At 32.6% G+C, this 23315-nt stretch overlaps 2 protein-coding genes across 2 annotated transcripts in view; one reads left to right on the forward strand and one right to left on the reverse strand.

Moving 5' to 3' along the window:
• Positions 1-994: 994 nt before the first annotated feature.
• LOC101898043 (uncharacterized) overlaps positions 995-23315 on the reverse strand; it is a 232260-nt gene continuing 209939 nt past the window's right edge. Inside the window, exon 8 of the mRNA XM_059126914.1 lies at positions 995-1163. Coding sequence (XP_058982897.1) covers positions 1125-1163 — 39 coding nt within the window. The 3' untranslated portion in view covers positions 995-1124. The remainder of the gene's footprint in view (positions 1164-23315) is intronic.
• The window catches only part of LOC101897772 (peptidyl-alpha-hydroxyglycine alpha-amidating lyase 2), a 31229-nt gene continuing 22205 nt past the window's right edge, over positions 14292-23315 (forward strand). The window contains exons 1-4 of the mRNA XM_005189308.4: positions 14292-14642; positions 14692-14909; positions 14970-15168; positions 15244-15357. Coding sequence (XP_005189365.1) covers positions 14478-14642; positions 14692-14909; positions 14970-15168; positions 15244-15357 — 696 coding nt within the window. The 5' untranslated portion in view covers positions 14292-14477. The remainder of the gene's footprint in view (positions 14643-14691; positions 14910-14969; positions 15169-15243; positions 15358-23315) is intronic.

Genomic DNA, 23315 nt, shown 5'->3' on the forward strand with positions numbered 1-23315 from the left:
CCACGTTTTCCAATAGAGCACATACATCGGTTCCATCAGATATTCGGTATTTTGACGATTTAAGGCGTATTTTCCAATAGATTTGTGTGAAATTTTGTATTTGTATTATGAAGTACAACCGCCATAAAAAATTTCCATATTGGTTTTAGTCATCTTAGTCGCATTTACACACCAAAATATGTAAAGTTGGTATTTAAGACTGGCAATAGATTACAATCGTTGTAATATAAAACTGTCTATATAGACTCCCGTTTTAATATGGCCCCCATATAATTGCTCCAACCATTCTCCAACCTGGAGTTTGTAGTTTAAAGAAGAATACGTTTGAATACAGATACTTTTCCATAAAAATGGTGGATGGTATTAGAATATCGGTCCGGCCGAACTTAATGTCTTTTTACTTGTTTTGGACTTCAAGTCGTTTACGTGGTAGAAGAATACAGCTAAATGCATCAACGCCTGGGAGCATTGATATGTCAAAATTTTCAAAATGTTTCTTCGAATGTAAGTAGATTTTTATACGTACGACGTCAATCGAAGAATATTATAATATGCATTTTTCAACAGTGTTTACAAATTTGAATAATTTTCATTTAAAATTTTAAATTCCAAAATTGGTTTGACAGTTCATTGTCCCAGCAGCTTTGTCGATGCGTCTACCTGTACTCTTCTACCACGGTCGTTTATTTAAATGTCGAACTCTAAACATTATACGACATATAAAAACAGCTCTTCCCCTTTAGATGGTAAATCGACATCGCTGCTATCTGAAAAAAGAGTCTCCCGAATTTTTGATGAATGAGATATAGCAATGTCATCCATTGCAAGAAAAATAATTTCAAGCTTTTTTCATCCTTAAGAGGAAAACCTCGGTAGGTTTTTATCAGTGAACCTTTTGTAACTTGGTCAACCCATATAAACGAACATTTCGGATTTTCGCATTCTTTTATATTTAATTTTCGTAGCATTTAGCCAGAAATGCATTCCAATGCGTCTTCTTGAAGAGTACCAGAATCATCTATATCCGTTTCTTTTCTTTGGTAGTGGAAATTGTGATGTGACGCTGAAACTTTTATTAAACAGGAATGTATTTTCCCCACATATCCATTCGGTGGTATCAACGTCTACATTACGTGTGCCAGAAAGTAATTCTGTGTTGGGTGCTGAAAAGAAGGACAAATATATTCATTGGTAAAAACAACGAAGTTCAATTATTTGTCTAATATGTATTTCCTTATTCGATACTTGAACTCTTGCAGATTTCCGGAAGAAATGATAGAACGTCTCGATTGAGGCACCACGTAAGTATATATTTAACGTAGTATTTTTTCGTACTCATGCAATTATACCAAGGCATTATTCGAAACGAGAATACCTTTGTGGAAGATTTCCAGACTCTTTTTAGGCACGATGGGCACAGGCATTATTTCATTAATTCTATGTAATATTTTCTTGCGTTTTTCTATATAAATCTCAAAAGGTTCCTAGCAATTTCATAGTTATATATTACTAGCTGATTCGGACCGCTTTAAATGTATAACCATATCAAATATGGGTCATGTCGGTCTACGCTGTGTTCATTTGAGTTATAGATTGGGGAAAATGTCTTTTCAAAAAATTATGAGTATGGGGTCACGTTTTGTATAACCTTCATATGAATTTTTGCCTGATTTCACCTAGTCTCGGCCACGTTTTTCTAGGGACTCTAATGAACAATTTGTGGTGCTATGGTATTGGGGATAAAATCATAATTAACTTTGATAATTCAGAAATTATTCTGCCCTCCTTCCATAGGCATTTATTTCTATTTAGTCGAGTCAATATTTAAAATAAAATTTGTGCACTTTTATGAGTACTATATACATACATACATATATATATATATATATATATATATATATATATATATATATATATATATATATATATATATATATATATATACGCTGGACTGATTTTAACGATTCATACAATCGGAATCGCCTCCTGTCCGAAAAGGATAATATCCAAACAAAAAATCGCGTAAAAATGTAATATATTAACATTTTCATGTTTACTTTTGAAATGTACAATAGTAATGTTTTATTTTGCATGATTTTTCTTTCCATTTTGACTTACTTTTTTTAATGTACATTTGTAGTGTTTTTTTATATTTTATTTTTGAATTCGAATTTTAATACCAAATCGAGAAAATATCGAAAAAAAATTTCAATGGAATCGAATTTTAAAATAAAAGTACATTCTATTGACAAACTTTGTAAGGATCTTTAAACACTTGCTGTAAAAAATCAGAGAACAAGTTGAAGATTGTTTTCAATGTGTTATTCTTCTTTTGTCATTCCGTTTGTAACTGCTCGAAATACTTATGCCAGACCCAACAAAGTATATATATTCTTGATCAGCGTAAAATTCTAAGTTTAGATTTAGCGATGTCCGTCTGTCTGTCTGTCTGTCCGTCCGTCTGTTGTAATCACGCTATCTTTCGAATGAATTGAGATAGATGGCTAAAATTTTGCATACATGTTTATTTTTTCAGTAGGCAGGTTAAGCTCGTAAATGGGCCATGTAGGTCCACGTTTTCATATAGCCCCCATATAACGGTACCTCCCGATATTCGGTATTTTGATGATTTTAGCGACATTATTCACCGGAATTGTTTCAAATTTGGCATTTAAAGTTCGAAAGAGATACTACACCCTAAGACAGAAAATTGTCTGTGCATGTCCACGTCTTCGTATAGCCTCCACATAATGGTACCTCCCGATATTCGGTATTTTGATGATTTTAGCGACATTATTCACCGGTATTGTTTCAAATTTGGTATTTGAAGTTCGAATTGGATACTACACCCTAAGACAGAAAATTGTCTGTGCAGGTCTACGTATTCGTATAGCCCCCATATGACGGTACCCCCCTATATTCGGTATTTTCATGATTTTTGCGACATTATTCACCGGAATTGTTTCAAATTTGGTATTTGAAGTTCGAATTGGATACTACACCCTAAGACAGAAAATTGTCTATGCTGGTCCAGGTCTTCGTATAGGCCCCATATATCAGTACATCCCTATATTCGCTATTTGGACGATTTTAGGTACAATACCCACCGAAATTGGCTGATATATGGTATTTGAAGTTCGTAATGGATGCTACAGCCTGTGACAGAAAATTGTCTATGTTGGTCCAGGTCTTCGCACAGCTCCGATATAACGGTACCTCCCTATATACGATATTTTGATGATTTTAGCTACATTATTCACCGTTTATTTCAAGTTTCGAATTTGAATACGGTAATTGCTTATGACAAACAATGACTTTGTAAGCCCACGTCGTATACACCTCAATATAACAGCTATATTTGGTATTTTTAAAATTTTAACAGAATAAAAATTGTGTTTATGCTTCCCTGGGGTAGGGAACCATCATACAGATAATTGCCAGATAATTGCCCATATTGGAGTATCCCCAAGTCCACTTTAACATCTAATGTGTGGTCAGAAAAGACAATTTTGTATTCTATTGAATTTGTAACCCCCAAGAGAATATTGGTTGGGAACGTAGATTTGGGATATACATCTATATGAAATAAATTGTGAAAACACAAACAAATTACAAATATAAGAAAGTAGCACGGGACCGAATATTTGTTGAATCGTCATTGAATCATACTATGATGAAAACTATGGACCTTATGGGGTCTCCAACTTACAATTTATATGGCAAATAAAATTAATTCCCATCTTACGGTAATGGGTGTAAAATAGTAATTATATTTGACTATTCTGAAATGGATAAAACTATTTTTACTTGTTTGAATCACGCTAATTTTTTCAGTTTGACATGCTTTGTTGTTCTGCTAAATTTTTGATTTGGCCTCTATTTGTCATCTTGGATTATAAGGGGTGGAAGACAGTTTTAAATGTAGGTCGATGTTTCGGAGCAGTGCCCATATAAAGGTATCTCCTGATTTTATCATATTTCAAAGGATTTGGCTAAAAATGTGTATTTGGGGGGTGAAAATCTTACACAAATCTAAACATTTTAGAATATTCTCCATGTAATAGTACCCCGTCAAGTCCACCTTTTGGCGGACAAACAGACCGACATAGTTAAGGGGACTTATGAGGACTCTAATGCACAATCTAAGCTGTTAATGGGTTTAAAAAAGTAATAAACTGTGGCTATTCTTAAATCATTCAGCCCTCAATTACGAGGTGTACAAAATACAGTAAATTCCAAATCACTGCTCATTTGACTGGAAAATTTTGCTACGATTTTTACCATACTAAAAATTAATTTGTTCCCTTACATGGGGATACGATTGATATATACTTTTAATAGATTTGTATAGCACATCCACACATTTGAAGCCCACGGCTTAAATATGGGTACAGGTATTTTAAAACACTTTTAATCGACCAGTATGTGAACTCTTATAGCAGTGATGTATGTATAAGTCATGTATATATATATATATATATATATATATATATATATATATATATATATATATATATATAGATATATATATATATATATATATATATATATATATATATATATATATATATATATATATATATATATATATATATATATATCAGCTCTCTACCCCCTTCGAAGCAAAGATGCCAAATAAGGGCCAAAAATAGAAAAAAGTGGCGAAGACTCCAAAAATAGTTTAAATCATATACATATATATATATATATATATATATATATATATATATATATATATATATATATATATATATATATATATATATATATACATATACATATATATATGTATATATATATATATATATATATATATATATATATATATATATATATATATATATATATTAATTAATTTTATTTGTCATTTAAACTGTAATTAGGAAACCCCATAAAGTCCATATTTTTCACCATAGTATAATTCAATGACGATTCAACTAATATTCGGTCTCGTGCTACTTTCTTATATTTGTAATTTTTGCATGTTTTTATTTCATATAGATTTACATCCCAAATCTACATACGATGGATATACATATCTATATATATATATATATATATATATATATATATATATATATATATATATATATATATATATATATATATATATATATATATATATATATATATATATATATATATATATATATATATATATATATATATATATATATATATATATATATATATATATATATATATGTATGTATGTATATCCATCGTATGTAGATTTGGGATGTAAATCTATATGAAATAAATTGTGATAACATGCAAAAATTACAAATATAAGAAATTAGCACGAGACCGAATATTTGTTGAATCGTCATTGAATTATACTATGGTGAAAAATATGGACTTTATGGGGTTTCCTAATTACAGTTTAAATGACAAATAAAATTAATTCCCAACTTACGGTAATGGGTGTAAATAGTAATTATATTTGACTATTCTGAAATTATTCTACCCTCAATTATGAGATGGATAGAACTATTTTTACTTATTTAAATCATGTGAATTTGTTTCTGTTTGACATGCTTTGTTTTTCTGTTATATTTTTGATTTGGCCTCTATTTTTCATCTGGGATTATAAGGGGTAGAAGAAAGTTTTCAATGTATGTCGATCTTTCGGAGTAGTGCCCATATAAAGGTACCTCCTGATTTTACCATTTTTCAAATGATTTGTGTATTTGGGGGGCGGATGATAAAAATTTTACACACAAATTTCATCATAACTACAAATTTTAGATTTTTCTCCATGTAACAGTACCCCCTCAAGTCCACCTTTTGGCGGACAAACAGACGGACATGGTTAGGGGGACTTATGAGGACTCTAATGCATAATCTGAGGTACGAATGGGTTTGGCTATTTTTAACTCATTCAGCCCTCAATTATGAGGTGTACAAAATACATATCTGTGAATAATTATGCTTTGACAAATATGAAAAAACTACGGGCCGGCAACGCGGGCCGGGCCAGCTAGTATATATATATAAGAGAAAAATGTGTTAGTTACTACGCTTATGACTTAAGAACCGCTGGACTGATTTTAACGATTCATACAAATTCGGAATTGTCTCCTGTCCGAAAAGGTTAATATCCAAAAAAATCGCGTAAAAATGTGATATACTAACATTTTCATTTTGACTTTTGAAATGTACAATAGTAATGTTTTATTTTGCATATTTTTTTTCCATTTTGACTTACTTTTTTCTAATGTACATTTGTAGTGTTTTCAATTTATTTAATTGACTTGATTTCTTGAGAACTGAAATTGATGGCGGGTTACATGGAAGTGTAGTACCGAATTATGTGGTGGCGAAACGGAATAACGAATGGCGAATAATAAGGGAAACGAAATAATTTAACGCGATCACACCAAAGTTAAAAGATAATTACTTTTTCAAAATCGCTAAAAAATCACGAAAAAGAGATCTCATTGCAAAAATTCTCAAATCGGTAAAAAATCGAAAAAAAAAGTTGAAGATTCTTTCAATTTGTTATTCTTCTTTTGTCAATTTTTTTCAATTTGTATTATCATATTGAATTCAGTGGATTTTTTGTGAACCAAATAAAGAATAATTTTTTATTATATACAATTTTTCACCAAAAAAAAAATGAAATAAGTGCGAAATAGGATGTTAACTGACATCTACCTTTCAGCTCCAGGGCCTACATCGTGGTTCAGCTGCAAGATGCGAAGACATTTAAACAAACAAAAATGACCGAAAAAGCCTAATGGGGCTCATTTCAAAGCGTGGACCTACTTTTTTCATGTGACAATCATCCGCCCAATGAGAGCTCAAAATGCAAAATTCTTTGGGAGTACAATCAGTAAAATACTAAGGGTGCAAAATAGTAGAGCGAATTGGACTTTTAGTAAGAAAAGGATTTCTATCCTTCCAGAAATTCCTCCCAAGCATTCAAGATACCTTAAATCGCTTTTGCAGGTCATGATATCGATCATAACTCACGGATAAGGGTACCGATACCCGATTTCATATTTATATAACCATCGTATGATTTATGCAATTTTTGGGGTCTTGGTCACTTTATTCATTTTTTGGCCCTTATTTGGCATCTTTGTTTCTAAAGGGGTAGAGAACCTCTTCGCATAAAATTTGAAATTTTCAGAGTTGGGCCCATATTGGTCTTGACCACATTCATCAATTGATTTGGCTAAAAATTTTATTTATGCTATCCTGGGTAGGGAACCATCATACAGATAATTGCCACATAGGAATTTATTTAAGTAAAGTCCCCACATTGGAATATCCCTAAGTCCACTTTCACATCTAATGTGTGGTTAGAAAAGAACATTTTGTATTCTATTGAATTTGTAACCCCCAAGAGAATATTGGTTGGAAACGTAGATTTGGGATGTACTCTATATGAAATAAATTGTGGAAACATGAACAAATTACAAATACAAGGGAGAAGCATGGGACCGAATATTTGCTGATTCGTCATTGAATTATACTATGATGAAAAATATGGACTTTATAGCGTCTCCAACTTACAAATGGCAAATAAAATTAATTCCCATCTTATGGTAATGGGTGTAAAATAGTAATTATAGTTGACTATTCTGAAATCATTCTGCCCTCAATTATGAGGTGGACAAAACTATTTTTACTTATTTAAATCACACGATTTTTTATTTCAGTTTGACATGCTATGTTGTTCTGCTATATTTTTGATTTGACCTCTATTTGTCATCTTGGATTATAAGGGGTAGAAAAAATTTTTTAATGTAGGTCGATGTTTCGGAGTAGTGCCCATATAAAGATACCTTTTTATTTTACCACATATCAAGGGATTTGGCTATAAATGTGTATTTGTGGGGTGAAAATCTTATACAAAAATTTCAACATATCTGGAAATTTTAGAATTTTCTCTATGTAATAGTACCCCCCCAAGTCCACCTTTTGGCTGACAAACAGACCGACATGGTTAAGGGGCCTTATGAGGACTCTAATGCACAATCTAAGGTGTTAATGGGTTTAAAAAAGTAATTAACTTTGGCTATTTTTAAATCATTCAGCTCTCAAGTATGAGGTGTACAAAATACAATAAATTCCAAATTACTGCTCATTTGACTAGAAAATTTTGCTACGATTTTTACCATACTAAAAATTGATTTGATCCCTTACATGGGGATAAGCTTGGTATATACTTTTAATAGATTTGTATAGCACATTCACACATTTGAAGCCCACGGCTTAAATATGGGTGCAGGTATTTTAAAACACTTTTAATCGACCAGTATGTGAACTCTTATATCAGTCATATCTGTGAATAATTATGCTTTGACTAATATTCATAATAGACAAAATGAGTCCCAGTTTGACATTTCGGAGTTTATTTCATATAGGCGTACATCTCAAATCAACGCTCCCAACCAATATTCGCTTGGGAATTACAAATTTATTAGAATACAAAATGTTCTTTTCTGACCACACATTGGTTGGGAAAGAGGCCTTCGGGGTACAGAGATAGGACTTTACATAAATAAATGCCTATGTGGATAATTGTCTGTAAGATGGTTCTCTATCCCAGGGTAGCCTAAATAATTTTTTAGGCAAATCAATTGAAGAATGTGGCGCGAAAAGTGAAAATTTTATGCGAAGAGGGCAAAAAAAAGGAAAAAGTGGCCAAGTGAAAATAGCTTAAAACATATAATGGTTATACCAAAATCTGATCATTTTTTGCAATGATGGTTTCTCCTTAATTAGCGACATTCGCCGAATTTAGTATGAAAAATATGGTTAAAATGTAAAATATCCACGAAATCGGGTTGTACCCTTATACCGGGGTTACGCCCCATATCATAACCTGCAAAGGTGATTTAAGGTGTCTTGAAAATTTAGGACGAATTTCTGGATCCTCCTTTTCTTATTAAATCACTGATAGCAGTACCAAAGAATTGTGCATTTTGAGTCCTTATTGAACGGATTATTGTCAGATGAAAGAAGTAAGTCCTCGTTTGGAAATGAGACCCATAACGGTTTGTCTGTCATATTGCTTTGTTTAAATGTGTTCGAAAGCTAGATGCCCAAAAACATTTTTTCCATTCTTATTTTATATTTTCAAGCTATTTTTTGCCAAGATACCATTCCGAAATTGTATTAATTGTTAAATCTGTCAACCGGTTCTTGAGTTATAAATTGAGAAAAAAGGAAGAAGAAATTGAAAAATCTTCAATTTTTTCGCTGATTAGAGCAAATGTTTAAAGGTCCTTGCGATTTTAGAATTTTTGCAATGAGATTGTTTTTCGTGATTTTTTAGCGATTTTAAAAAAGTAATTATCTTTTATGTTCCACCACATTTTTCGGTACTAAGGAAATATAGATATTTCTCGGTTAATAGCATATTATCTTCTAAAATGATATTATTCGTATAGTTCCATTTACCCAATAAATACATAAAATCTATATAAAACAATTTTTTCCCCTTGTCACTTTATACTCCACAAAAGGAATTTACATCATAATAAAAGTCAAAAAAAAAAAAACACTACAAATTTACATTTGAAAATAGTAAGTCAAAATGGAAAAAAAATCATGCAAAATAAAACACTACTATTGTACATTTCAAAAGTCAAAATAAAAATGCTCAAATTTAACATTTTATGCGATTTTTTTTGATTTCATCCTTTTCCGCCAAGAAACAATTCCGAATTTGTCTAAATCGTTAAAATCATGTCAGCGGTATATATATATATATATATATATATATATATATATATATATATATATATATATATATATATATATATATATATAGCAGGGATTTCCATTTCTCTGTTTGTTCTTTTCATTTTCCAGGTCAATACGAAGCCAGATATATGAGCCCTCCGTTGTCCATCCCTATGAACAGGTCCATGTTATTGACCCCAACAATTTACATATTTAAGTCGCCACTATTCGATTGTCCTTACCTTGTGGAGATTACCAAACTTGTAAAATGGAAATGATTTGATTCGACCATGCGTGTCAACGTTCATCCCATTTGGGCTAATATTAGACATTTTGTGCACAATAAACCTCAAATCGGATGAAGATATATATGGGAGCTATATCTAAAAATAATTTGATTTTCAAATTTTACAAACATATGCACAATGACAAAATCATGATCCACGGAGTGATGTAGGGTGTAAATATCTAATGAATCGCCAGCAATATCTTAAAATACAGTAGCATCATAACAAAAATACAATTATTTCTTTTGGGAAATAAAATTGTGGTCTTTCTTTTTGCCATAAATCTTATTTAAATATTCAACTAATTCATTTACCCTTCGGGGAAATTCTTTTTAGATATTTTGGGAATGTATTGTGCATTTGTACATTTTTGTGACTTGTTCCTTCTTTGTCAACGCCTTTAGAAGTCTTGGTATTAGCGGTTGCGGAGTTCGTTATTTTTCCATTCGTTTGATTTTTTTTCATTTACTTTTACCTGGACCTTCAGAAGATATTTCAGTACTGGCAGTGATGTCCGAAGAAGAAACGACTACTTTTTTCGATTTTTCCAAATTTTTAAAGGGCGTTACAATAGCTTTTGTTTTAATTGTATTTTTTGAAAAATCGATGTTACCCCCAACGTTGTAATGTTCTAGCAGGAAATAGGTTAACTGATTTAATGAGTAGCTGAACATATCCGTTGCTCCACAGTTCCAGGGTAGTATTGTCCAACAACATTCCGGAAGATGCAGTCGTCCAAATTTACATCTATCCGCCTTGCGGTACTGACATGCACACGGTACATATGTATGTTTCGCTGCCCTTTCAGACTTTCCTAAGCTAAGGTACACGATTTCTGACTGCAATCCATCCCTACAAATATAATCAGAACCAGATTAGTATACATTTAATATAAAATACCGTCACCGCAACACCAGTCCAATATGTAATATTGTTTTTCTACCAACAAAATACCAGATTTTAATTCAGTTGCCTGTGTCAATTCCATTTCCCAATTCCAATCTTCATGTAATGAATTGTTACCATTGCGGGCCTCACTTAATTTTTTTTTGTTTTGTTTTTTGTTAAAGCGTCTTTCGTTTTATTATACCCTCCACCATACTATGGAGGGTATATTAACTTTGTCATTCCGTTTCTAACTCCTCGAAATACTCATGTCAGACCCAACAAAGTGTATATATTCTTGATCAGCGTAAAATTCTAAGTCTGTCTGTCCCGATATTCATTTTGAGTTCGAAATGGATACTACAGCCTAAGGCAGAAAATTGTCTGTACAGGTCTACGTCTTCGTACAGCCCCCATATAACGGTACCTCCCTATATTCGGTATTTTGATGATTTTAGCGTCATTATTCACCGGAATGGTTCCAAATTACGTATTTAGAGTTCGTAATGCGAAATACAGTCTGTGACAGAAAATTGTCTATGCAGGTCCAGGACTTCGTACTTTTTTTTTGTTGAAAATTTAAACATTCGATCCGAATAAAATTCTATTCTATTTAACGTTGTCCAGAATTTTGATGATTTTTGACACATTTTTCCACGGATTTGTCTAAAAATTGGTATTTGTAGGCATAATGGGTTCTAGCTCCGATGCAAAAGCATAAAATATTTAGGTCCACGTTTCCTATGGGGCACGATACCCAACATTACTCGGTATTTTCATAATCTTGGTCACATTTACCTACGAAATAGTTTCAAATTTGGTATTTAAGAAGATTTGGTAGATGACAATCCTTGAAGTATACATTTGTCTATAGAGGTTCCCGTTTTGGTATTACCCCCATATAACAATCTGACCCACTTTATGGTTTTTCTTAACAGCATTATTTAAACTCCTCGAAATACTAATGTCAGACCCAACAAAGTGTATATATTCTTGATCAGCGTAAAATTCTAAGTCTGTCTGTACCGATATTCATTTTGATGATTTTAGCGACATTATTCACCGGAATTGTTTCAAATTTAGCATTCAAAGTTCGAAATGGATACTACAGCCTAAGGCAGAAAATTGTCTGTACAGGTCTACGTCTTCGTACAGCCCCCATATAACGGTACCTCCCTATATTCGGTATTTTGATGATTTTAGCGTCATTATTCACCGGAATGGTTCCAAATTACGTATTTAGAGTTCGTAATGCGAAATACAGTCTGTGACAGAAAATTGTCTATGCAGGTCCAGGACTTCGTACTTTTTTTTTGTTGAAAATTTAAACATTCGATCCGAATAAAATTCTATTCTATTTAACGTTGTCCAGAATTTTGATGATTTTTGACACATTTTTCCACGGATTTGTCTAAAAATTGGTATTTGTAGGCATAATGGGTTCTAGCTCCGATGCAAAAGCATAAAATATTTAGGTCCACGTTTCCTATGGGGCACGATACCCAACATTACTCGGTATTTTCATAATCTTGGTCACATTTACCTACGAAATAGTTTCAAATTTGGTATTTAAGAAGATTTGGTAGATGACAATCCTTGAAGTATACATTTGTCTATAGAGGTTCCCGTTTTGGTATTACCCCCATATAACAATCTGACCCACTTTATGGTTTTTCTTAACAGCATTATTCAAACGGTTTTACTGGTATTTGTAGTTCAAAGTAGAGCACGTTTGAATCTAGATACTTTTATATAAAAATGTTTTCTTTACCCAATGGTGGAGGCATGGTATAATATTGTTGCACAACAATTTGAAACAACAATCATATGAAATTTGTAGGTGTAAAGTATAAACAAATGTCTCATGAAAATGCATAATAATGTAAACTAAGACGAACAAAAAACCCCACTTTCAACAAATATTTCTATATTACCATGCTTCAATTTAAGCTTCGTTTAGTAAAAGGAGTTTCTTTGTTTTTAATTTTATTTCAATTTCATTGACAATTTAATAGCCTGTTCACAGAACTTTTGTTTAAGGCAGACAAGCAATTGCTACCCAGACAATCAAGTTTTTATTTCAGTTCATTTACTTTTTTCGTCTGTGACGTTCCGTTGGTTTTAGACGTGGCGTGTCGGTGCCCGGACTTAAGCCCCATTGTAATTGTGGGGATAATTCCCGGTTTGTTTTTGGTCATAATCCCCATAATAATGTGCGGATAGTGTCCGCTTCCAACACAGACACGACCCCCAAGGGGAGTATGACCGTTTGCTGTGTGGACTACTTACAAAAATAATTAATTTTAGTAATCTTTGATTCACGGTAGCTGGTGCAGGACACCCTTAGAGGATAAGATCTCAAGGGTATGGGTATGTCCAAAGACTTTCCCTCTGGATATTTTTGGCACCGGCTAACGCGAATCAAACATTTCTGAAATTAATTATTTTTGTACGTAGTCCACACAGCAAACGGTCACACTTTATTATTTGGATTATGGGGATTTTCACCGAAAAAAGGTCATAATCCCCATAATTGCAATGGAGATTGAGATTTGGATTTTGGATTTTCCATTTCAAATAAAAGTGTAAATGGAGGGGGCGGAAATATCAATCTAATCCGAAAAACGTTAGGTTATACCACAAACCTCGAAATATTAGTTCTAGACCCACGATTTTACATATGTATCTACCTATATCTCCGTCGATTTAGGTATGTGTGTCCGTCTGTCAATTTTTATTTGTACTCACGCTACACGTCACAATTATGACGCAAACCTCACGAAATTGGGCGTTGAGTCAGGGTTAGGGTCAGAATAAATACCTATAGGACTTGCAATGGATCAACAAGAGATTTTTCCGATTTTGTAGTCTTTCAGGTCAATTTGCTCCTAATTTTGCGTGGAAGAAGCGCACCCATTGAGATCGACACAGCACAGCGGATGAAATGGACCATACCTTTTGTGTGAAATATAAATTTTCAAACACAATGATTTACTTTGCTCAAATTTTGTGAATGAACGACTTGAAGTTAGGTGAACCAAAATTTGCCTATAGAAAAAAGCTCTCGGAAACCAAAAATTCTATTTGTCTGCCATATGCCTTACAATTGGAAGAAAAATAAGTTTGGCTATAATAATTTTTTTCTAATAACTTCCAACAAAATGCAATCACTTCTAATTACCAGTTATACGCCCACAATCAACATTTTTGAAATTTGGATTATAAAATAAAAATTCTTGAATGCAAATTTTTTACAATTTTTATTTTTACGTCATTCAACTGAATGTACATATAGTACGAAAACTAATAGGAATAACAATGCAATATGTACGTATGTTATCTCAGGGTACAATTTTGACAAGTACATTGTTTTAAGTATACCAACATTTATTGAGACCAGCGCATGCGTGGTTCTATTCTATTAACTAACGCTGGAAAACAGATATTAACTTGGCCAGTGCAGGAGTATACTGCCACAAAGACAAAAACGTTGAACTGAAACGTTTTAGATTTATTTACATTTGCTCGAGAAAATCACAGCTTTTCTCCCTTTTTTTGCAAATATATTAACTTATAGAATTTGCTACGCCGAAATTAATTTCTGAAATGGTTATTTTCGAACTTTTGGTAATAAGTGTGGTGATGGTAACCATTAGAGAGGCAAAACATGTGTCCAATCTCCATATGGAAATCCCTGAAAGGCACATGACATTGAGTGACCAATTCTTCGTTGATGTTAGAGCACTTCTTAAGCGACAAACTGTGGATGAGGTATGCATACGATAGATATTAATAAGAAGATATATATATGGTTTTGTAGATAATGGATGCGCAAAGACAGTACAAAGAAGACGATTTCGGAATGCAGAGTGGAGAAAAATCTATTGGAACGGTTGTACCCACTCCAGTTCCAACTCCAGTGCTTGTTGAAAACTGGCCCAAAACCAATCACAAACTCGGTCAAGTAACAGCTGTTTCAATTGATACCCAAGGAAAACCTGTAATTTTTCATCGTGCCGATAGGTATTGGAATGCCAAGTAAGTCCCCGATGTCATTATCAAGATTAATACTTATATATGTTTCTGTCCTACTTTAAGCTCATTTAATGATAGTCACATCTACCATATGATTGAATATGGTCCAATTAAGCAGAAAACTATATATATTCTGGACCCGAAAACTGGTGATATTATTTCAGGATGGGGTGAAGACCTCTTTTACATGCCCCACGGAATGACTATAGACACACATGGAAATTATTGGATCACTGATGTGGCTATGCATCAAGCTTTCAAAGTAAGATATTATTTTTAGGACGTCATGACAACAACTTATCTATGTTTAGAGTACATTATTTTTCTTTTCGTCCAGTTTAAGGCAAATGAAGCTAAACCTCAGTTGATAATTGGAAAACGTTTTAGGCCAGGCTCATCTTTAAAACATCTCTGCAAACCTACCTCAATAGCGGTGGCAACAACAGGAGAAGTAAGTACATTCAGGCAAAATAAAGAAAACAAGAAGGCTTTTACACTTTGTGAGAATTTAAGTATGCATATACTTAATAGAGTAGCATATGTTATTATTGAGCAGACACAAAGGATAATGAAGTTATTTAACTTTAATCTTCTACCAAAGCGTGCGGGTGTACGCATGATATTATGAAGGCAGGGCAGGATATGTTTCAGAAAGTGGTAAGAAAAGCATCATACGAATGTCAGAACTACTACCAACAAAACTACTTGTTGTGTTCCCGAACTTTTTAATGATAAAATTAGTTAAAAAGACATAGGGTAAGTGTACCAGTAGTCGGCACTTTTAGGATTTTCGATTTTTCAATCTTTCAACATTCTGAGTGAAATCTTTCAATTGCAGAAAATAAAGTTGTTCAGATTTCAAATTATATTTAGTTTTCGATATAATAAACAAAAATTGAATTTGTTTTTATTAAATTGGCAAAGTTTGCAATTTTACTAAAATAGTAGTTTTTTACCAGTAGTCGGCACCATTTTCCAATGCTCGGCATGTCTATTTGTCAGTAGTCGGCATATGGTACTTCAGTAAAAAAAAATATTTTGTATATTTTTTTTAATTCAAATAGTATAAAACAAAATTCACAGTGTAATCCAGAATTTAATAACTTAATTTCGTTTTTAAATAGTGTTTTATTTCATTATCATTCTAACTCAAAGGTAGAAAATCAAGAATAGTATGGTTACCTTCAGTAACGTATGAATTTTCAATTAAAATAAAAACGAGATTAAATAAAAAAATAAAATGTACCTTTCTTACATTTGGAATTTGTGAATCGATCTTTTTCCTTTAGATAGCCAACATTTTTTTTCAAAAATGCCAGTGCTATCTTAGACGTCAAATAGTTCATTTAAAAAACCTACTTAATTTAGAAAAGTTGGTCAAAAAGCACTAATAAAAGCAACTGCCGACTCAAAACTATTTTTTTATTTGAGTAGTTTTTGGATTATTTGTTAATACTTTTCTCAAGTTTTGGTGAAATTGGTCAAAAATTATATTTTTCTAGTAATCGGCAGCCCCTGCCGACCACTAGAAAATCGCTTTTTTTCTGTTCCTAATGTCGGCATTAAATAATATAACAGAAAAATGCTTGATTTGTATGTTTTTAAGTTATAAAATGATCTTTAGACTCTTATTTACTATTATAAAATATTTCTGATTCCAAAAGTATTAAATTTAATTTACTTAAATCGATTATTAAGTTGACGCCACCACTAATTTTACCGTTATTCTCTCGGAATAAATGATCGGAGCTCATTGTTTTTTTACAGAAAGAGAGCAGAGAACACTGTTGACGTTTTTTCGCAATTATTTCATTATTTGGTAAATTCTATTCTTAGTTATTTATGTTTAAATTTCAAAACTGCCGACTACTGGGACATGCCGAACTTAGGCGCACTTACCCTATATTACATTCGCTTTGAGAGGGCTGATTAGTGTCAGAAAGTTGTAGAAAACTAGTGTTAAAATGTCAAACATGTTACTATTTTGCTAAATTTTCAGAAAAAGTAAAGAACATGATTACGATTTCGGACATTTTTCTAATTTACCAATTTAAACTAAATGTCATAGAAACTCTGCTTCTATTTCTGATATGCAATGGATTGAGAAATATACATTTAGATATATACCATAAACCAAAGCCCAATAAGTAAGTGGGAGTGTTTTCTTACCTTATAAATATAATATCACTCAATAAATATTAATAGGACGTTGTTAAAAATTTCCTGGTGCGGGTTTTGCACCACTCGACAACTCAAGATCAAGTGACTGAATTTGGCATTCGATTTTGATTATATATTTTTACTGAAATCCATTCCATTTTAATGAAATCCAGCTTTGAGTTGTGAATTCTAGTCATCATTCGAATAGAAGGCAGAAACACCCAGTGACTGGAACCCAAGCTGGATTTCTTTCGAATAGGAATCGAACGAAGCAGAAAAGGCAGAAAAATACACGTTCGAAATATGTTTGGATCCAAGTATGTATATATTTGGGGCAACTTGCAAACAAATATATATTTGGATGCAAGCATATTATGCTTGGGTCGAAGTATATATGTGTTTGCAACATTTTGTAACATATTTAAAATTTAATTGTTTGAGTTTAAACATATTTTTTATGTTAGAACATATTTTTTAACGGGTGAGAGAAAATCTTTGTGATACAGTGCGTAACAATAGCTCTCTCACACATTTTATAACAAAGGGCTGTTTGTATTGTGCAGCAGAAGACGCAAAAGCGATGACAAGGGGGTGAAAACTTTGTTTTTGCTGCGCGGTTAAACTCTTGTGTTTTGTTATTTTTTGATGCTGTTGCGTGGAGAATGATGAAAATGTTTATAAGTGTAAAGATTGTAAGATTTTCTAAAAGAATTTTAGTTTTATTTAATTATTTGGTTCCTCTTTTATTGAGCTTACAATCACGTCACTTGGGTAAAAAAAGTTTTTTTGTCATTGAAGTTATTTTTAAAATAACTTCTGGGGAGAATATCCCAGACAAAAAACAAGGGAACTAATGAGGATTGGTGGCTTTTTCCGAAACTTAGGTATTCCCTGCCTTACCCCATGGTAAACATTACGTTTTTTTATAAAAACAACAATAAAGGGATTTGCATCCATTTTGCAACAAGAAAATACTATGAATTCAAGCATATACATACACTTGCATCTAAGCATATATTAACTTGTAGTACCCAAACATATTATATGTTTGAGACTGTAGCATACATATATATATGTTTGCTGCAAAATATGTTTGGAGACATATGTTAGAGAGGCAATTTTTTTCTCCGTGTAGAGATGAAGAAGTTTACCATATTCGGTTTATCAACTGAGTCTTTCGCCGTGATAAAAATATAATACAAAAATTTATCAGGCCATGGAAAAAACAACGTGCCATACGCTATTAGGTGTCACGCGTTATCAATAAAACAACAACCACAAGGAGATGTTTAATAACGATATAGCTATCTATTTGCAGTTTTCGTTTTATCGGTGACGTGCCACATGGGCTGGCTGGCGAGTTTATGGTATTCATTAACCCATAAACGACAAGTTGGTATACTGTAAAGGAAAAAATAGTTCTATGTCACTTTTACAATCGTCACTTTTTTCCGACAAAATTTATAAATTTGGGACTTAACAAAGGTCAATTTCATATTCCTTCTTCTGAGGAGAAGTGCATTCCACTGCATTCGTTCTGCGTCAATCGAAACAAATAGCGCTTATAAGGTTGACATTCTTGTAATTTAGCTCTAAATACCAAGATAGAACCCACATTACAGTCTAAGCGTTTGGGCTTAACCCTTTCAGTGTTTTTGTCAAATATATTTGACATTTAAAAGTACTCTCTCTCTCTTTGCCATTTTTTGTTTTTCTTACGAACCATTAGTTTTGATATTTTTTAATAACAGACACGTTCGCTATTTAAAAATATTGCAGTTATATTCTATTAGTTTCGTTTTCGAATTTCTGAGCACATTTTAGTAAATTAGTACGGAATTTCAGATTTTTATCTCGACAAAAATTTTCATTGACACTGAAAGGGTTAATGTAAATTCAGTTTTTTAGACAGGCGTTTTCCCCTACAAACGCTAATTATTGACACAATCCAAATTCATTATTTTTGCCTCGCATTTCGTAATTGGAAAGTATTAAGCTTCATACATTACCAAAATGGTAGCGTTTCGTGCAAAACTACCCACCTTCTCGCCACAATCTGCCATTGAATATTGTGCACATACGCAACCATTATTGTAGGAGCCTTAATATTTTTTCTAACCCTTTTCGGAGCTTATTATTAACATACTAAACAAGTCAAATAGCTAAGTACCCATTACGAACTTTGAATACGAAATTTGAAACAATTCCGGTGAATAATGTCACATACAGACGGACGGACTGACCGGAAGACAGCATTTTACGCTGATCCAGAATATCCAGTTAAAAAGTATCTGTCGGTTTTGCCGACAGATGTATACCCTCAGCCAATGCACCATTACTTAAAAATATTTTGACTTCTTTTATGATTATTCAAATGTTTAAAACCTTCCGTTCCGAAGTTCCGAAGAACTGGGCCAATATTCGCCATTTCGTATCGGAACTAAATAAATATGATAAAAATATTGCGACGTGCCAGGTTTGGACTATATTGGTAACTTCCTTCACTTTATATGAGAAATATGATAATTTTTAGAAAATGTTAACGTGTATCTCATGCACACGTTAACAATACTTCTATAGTCGATCGAAGTATTCTAATTTAATGCTTCATCCAATACAGATAAAAATATTTTTATGGGCAATATTACAAGAAAATCGAACATTTATATCCAACTAGCTGGCTCGGTCCGCGTTGCCGGCCCGTAGTTTTTGTCTATTATGCATATTTGTCAAAGCATAATTATTCACAGATATGACTGACATAAGAGTTCACGTACTGGTCGATTAAAAGTGTATTTTACTATACCCATATTTAAGCCGTGGGCTTCAATATTTAAACCGTGAGCTTCAAATGTGTGGATGTGCTGTACAAATCTATTAAAAAGTATATATCAATCTTATCCCCATGTAAAGGATCAAATTAATTTTTAGTTTGGTAAAAATCGTAGCAAAATTTTTCAGTCAAATGAGAAAAAAAAACTGAAAAAAATTCGCGTGATTTAAATAAGTAAAAGTAGTTTTATCCACCTCATAATTGAGGGCAGAATGATTTCAGAATAGTCAACTATAATTACTATTTTACACCTATTACCATAAGATGGGAATTAATTTTATTTGCCATTTAAATCGTAAGTTGGAGGCGCTATAAAGTCCATATTTTTCATCATAGTATTATTCAATGACGAATCAGCAAATATTCGGTCCCGTGCTACTTTCTTATATTTGTAATCTGTTCATGTTTTCACAATTTATTTCATATAGATGTACATCCCAAATCTACGTTCCCAACCAATATTCTCTTGGGGGTTACAAATTCAATAGAATACAAAATTTTCTTTTCTGACCACACATTAGATGTGAAAGTGGACTTGGGCATACTCCAATGTGGGGACTTTACTTAAATAAATTCCTATGTGGCAATTATCTATATGATGGTTCCCTACCCCAGGATAGCATAAACACAAATTTTTAGCCAAATCAATTGATTTTTTAGCCAAATCAAGACCAAAATGGGATCTACTCTGAAAATTTCAAATTTTATGCGAAGAGGTTGTCTACCCTCTTAGAAACAAACTAACAAATTAGGGCTAAGAAATGAAATAAGTGACCAAGACCCCAAAAATAGCTTAAATTATACGACGGTTATATAAATATGAAATCGGGTTGAATCGGATAGAAATCCCTTTCTTACTAAAAGTGCCATTCGCTCTACTATAAAGGGTGCAACCTTGCAATGAATTTGGCATTTTGAGCTCTAATTGGACGGATTATTGTCACATGAAAGAAGTAGGTTCACGCTTTGAAATGAGCCCCATTAGGCTTTTTCGGTCATTTTTGTTTGTTTAAATGTGTTCGCATCTTCCAGCTGAACCACGATGTAGGCCCTGGAATTGAAAGGTAGATGCCAGTTAACATCCTATTTCGCACTTATTTCATTTTTTTTGGGTGAAAAATTATTCTTTATTTTGTTCACAAAAATCCACTGAATTCAATATGATAATACAAATAGAAAAAATTGACAAAAAAAGAATAACAAATTGAAAAAATCTTCAACTTGTTCGCTGATTTTTACAGCAAATGTTTAAAGGTCCTTACAAAGTTTGTCAATAGAATGTATTATTATTTTATAATTCGATTCCATTGACATTTTTTTGGATTTTTTCCCGATTTGAGAGTACATTAGAAAAAAGTAAGTCAAAATGGAAAAAAATCATGCAAAATAAAACATTACTATTGTACATTTCAAAAGTCAAAATGAAAATGTTAATATATCACATTTTTACGCGATTTTTTTGGATTTAATCCTTTTCGGCCAGAAGACAATTCCGAATTTGTATGAATCGTTAAAATCAGTCCAGCGGTTCTCATGTTATAAGCGTAGTAACTAACACAACTTTCTTTTAAAAATATAAATTTCATATTCATCTTAGGTTTCTGGCAATGACTTGTTTTACTAGTTATGACAGATAAAAGTATTGAAAATTGTGACCCTATTGTGAATGAGGTACCAGAAGGGGTTCAGAGATATATATCATCTTCAAAACAGATTAGCAAAAATGTTTGTATGTGTGAAATCTGAAGAGGGTTGAATGCTTATTTCGCTTTATTTGAGCGTTTTGTTTTACAAAACCTTGAACCCTATGTGGCAGGTAGGAAAAGAAATGGTCCGATCTTTACCAACTTTATACCCTCAGCCATATGGCTACAGAGGGTATATATCATTTAATAGGTTAAAATGTGCCTAGTCGAAATAACGGTTTTAGACCCTAGGTCTCTTTAGATAAAATCCGTTTCAGAACATTTGGAGTCGATATAGCGATGTCCGTCCGCCGAAATTTTTAAAAAGTACATTTTTTGCAAGGATACACCGATTTGGTTCCAGCAAATCCTAATATTTGCGTCAGTGTTAGGTCAGGTGTGAAAATGGACAATATCGGTCCTCTCCATCAAGTGCCTTCCCCACAAATTGTCATCATTTTAAATAATTACCACTGTGACGTAAGAGTCCGATTGTCTTCAAATTTCACATATCCCAATATTTATATTAACCCAATGTCTGGTGTTAAGATGGAATATATCGGTCCACTCCTTCTGATACCTCCCCCACAAACACTCAAAATTTTGAATACCCATGAAGCTCATAAAAACTACATGCGATTCCATTCCAGACATGGTAAATCTCAATATTTCAGCACAAGATCTGTTATAAAGATTGTAGAGATCGGACCATTTCTTTTGCTACCTGTTCCACATAGGGTTCAAGATTTTGAAGATTTTGCTTGAAAATTCATAACAGAAGTCAAAATATTTTTAAATAATCGAACATTGGCTGAGGTTATACATCTGTCGGCAAAACCGACCGATACTTTGTTACTTGTTATAACAGATTTGTGTTGATGGAAATATTAAGATGTACCTCCTAAATAGAATCGAATGTTAATTTCGATTTTTATGTGCTTCATGAATATTCAAAATTTTGAGCCTTTGTGGGGAAGGAGGAGTGGACCGATAAATCCCATCTTCACAACAGACCTTTTGATAGTGGAAATAATGGGATGTGTGAAATACGAAGAGAACCTGATGCTTATTCGGATTTTATAAACGTGTTGGTTATTAAAAAAATTGATCCTTTGTGGGGGAGGTACCAGAAGGAATGGTCCGATCTCTACCGCTTTTATAACAGATCCTGTGTTGATGGAAATATTCAGATGTCCCAAATGTAAATGGAAGCGAATGTTTATTTCGCGTTTTATGAGCTTAATGGATATTCAAATTTCGAGTTTTTGTGGGGGAGGTACGAGAAGGAGTGGACCGATATATTCCATCTTAACATCAAATTTTGTATTTACAAAAATATTAAGATGTGTGAAATCGGATTCTTACAACACTTTTTATAAGAGTTATAATTCTTCAAAATGTTGACCATTTTTGGGGGAAGCACTTGATGGATTGGACCGATATTATCCATTTTTGCACCTGACCGAGAACTGAGGCAAATATTAGGATTTACAAGGTTGGAGCAAAATCGGATTATTGTTTCCCTTTATGTGCAGAAAAGATTTCTTTGTTTTTTTTTTTTTTTTTTTGAAAATTTCGACCTTTTTTTGGGGAGATACCAGAATGAGTGGACCGATGTATTCCATCTTAACACCGGACCTTGGGTTAATATAAATATTGGGATGTGTGAAATTTGAAGACAATCGGATTCTTACATCACATTTTATAAGAGTTATAATTATTCAAGATGTT

Source organism: Musca domestica, unplaced genomic scaffold (genome assembly GCF_030504385.1).
Source record: "Musca domestica strain aabys unplaced genomic scaffold, Musca_domestica.polishedcontigs.V.1.1 10, whole genome shotgun sequence".
In the NCBI taxonomy this organism is placed as follows: Eukaryota; Metazoa; Arthropoda; class Insecta; order Diptera; family Muscidae; genus Musca; species Musca domestica.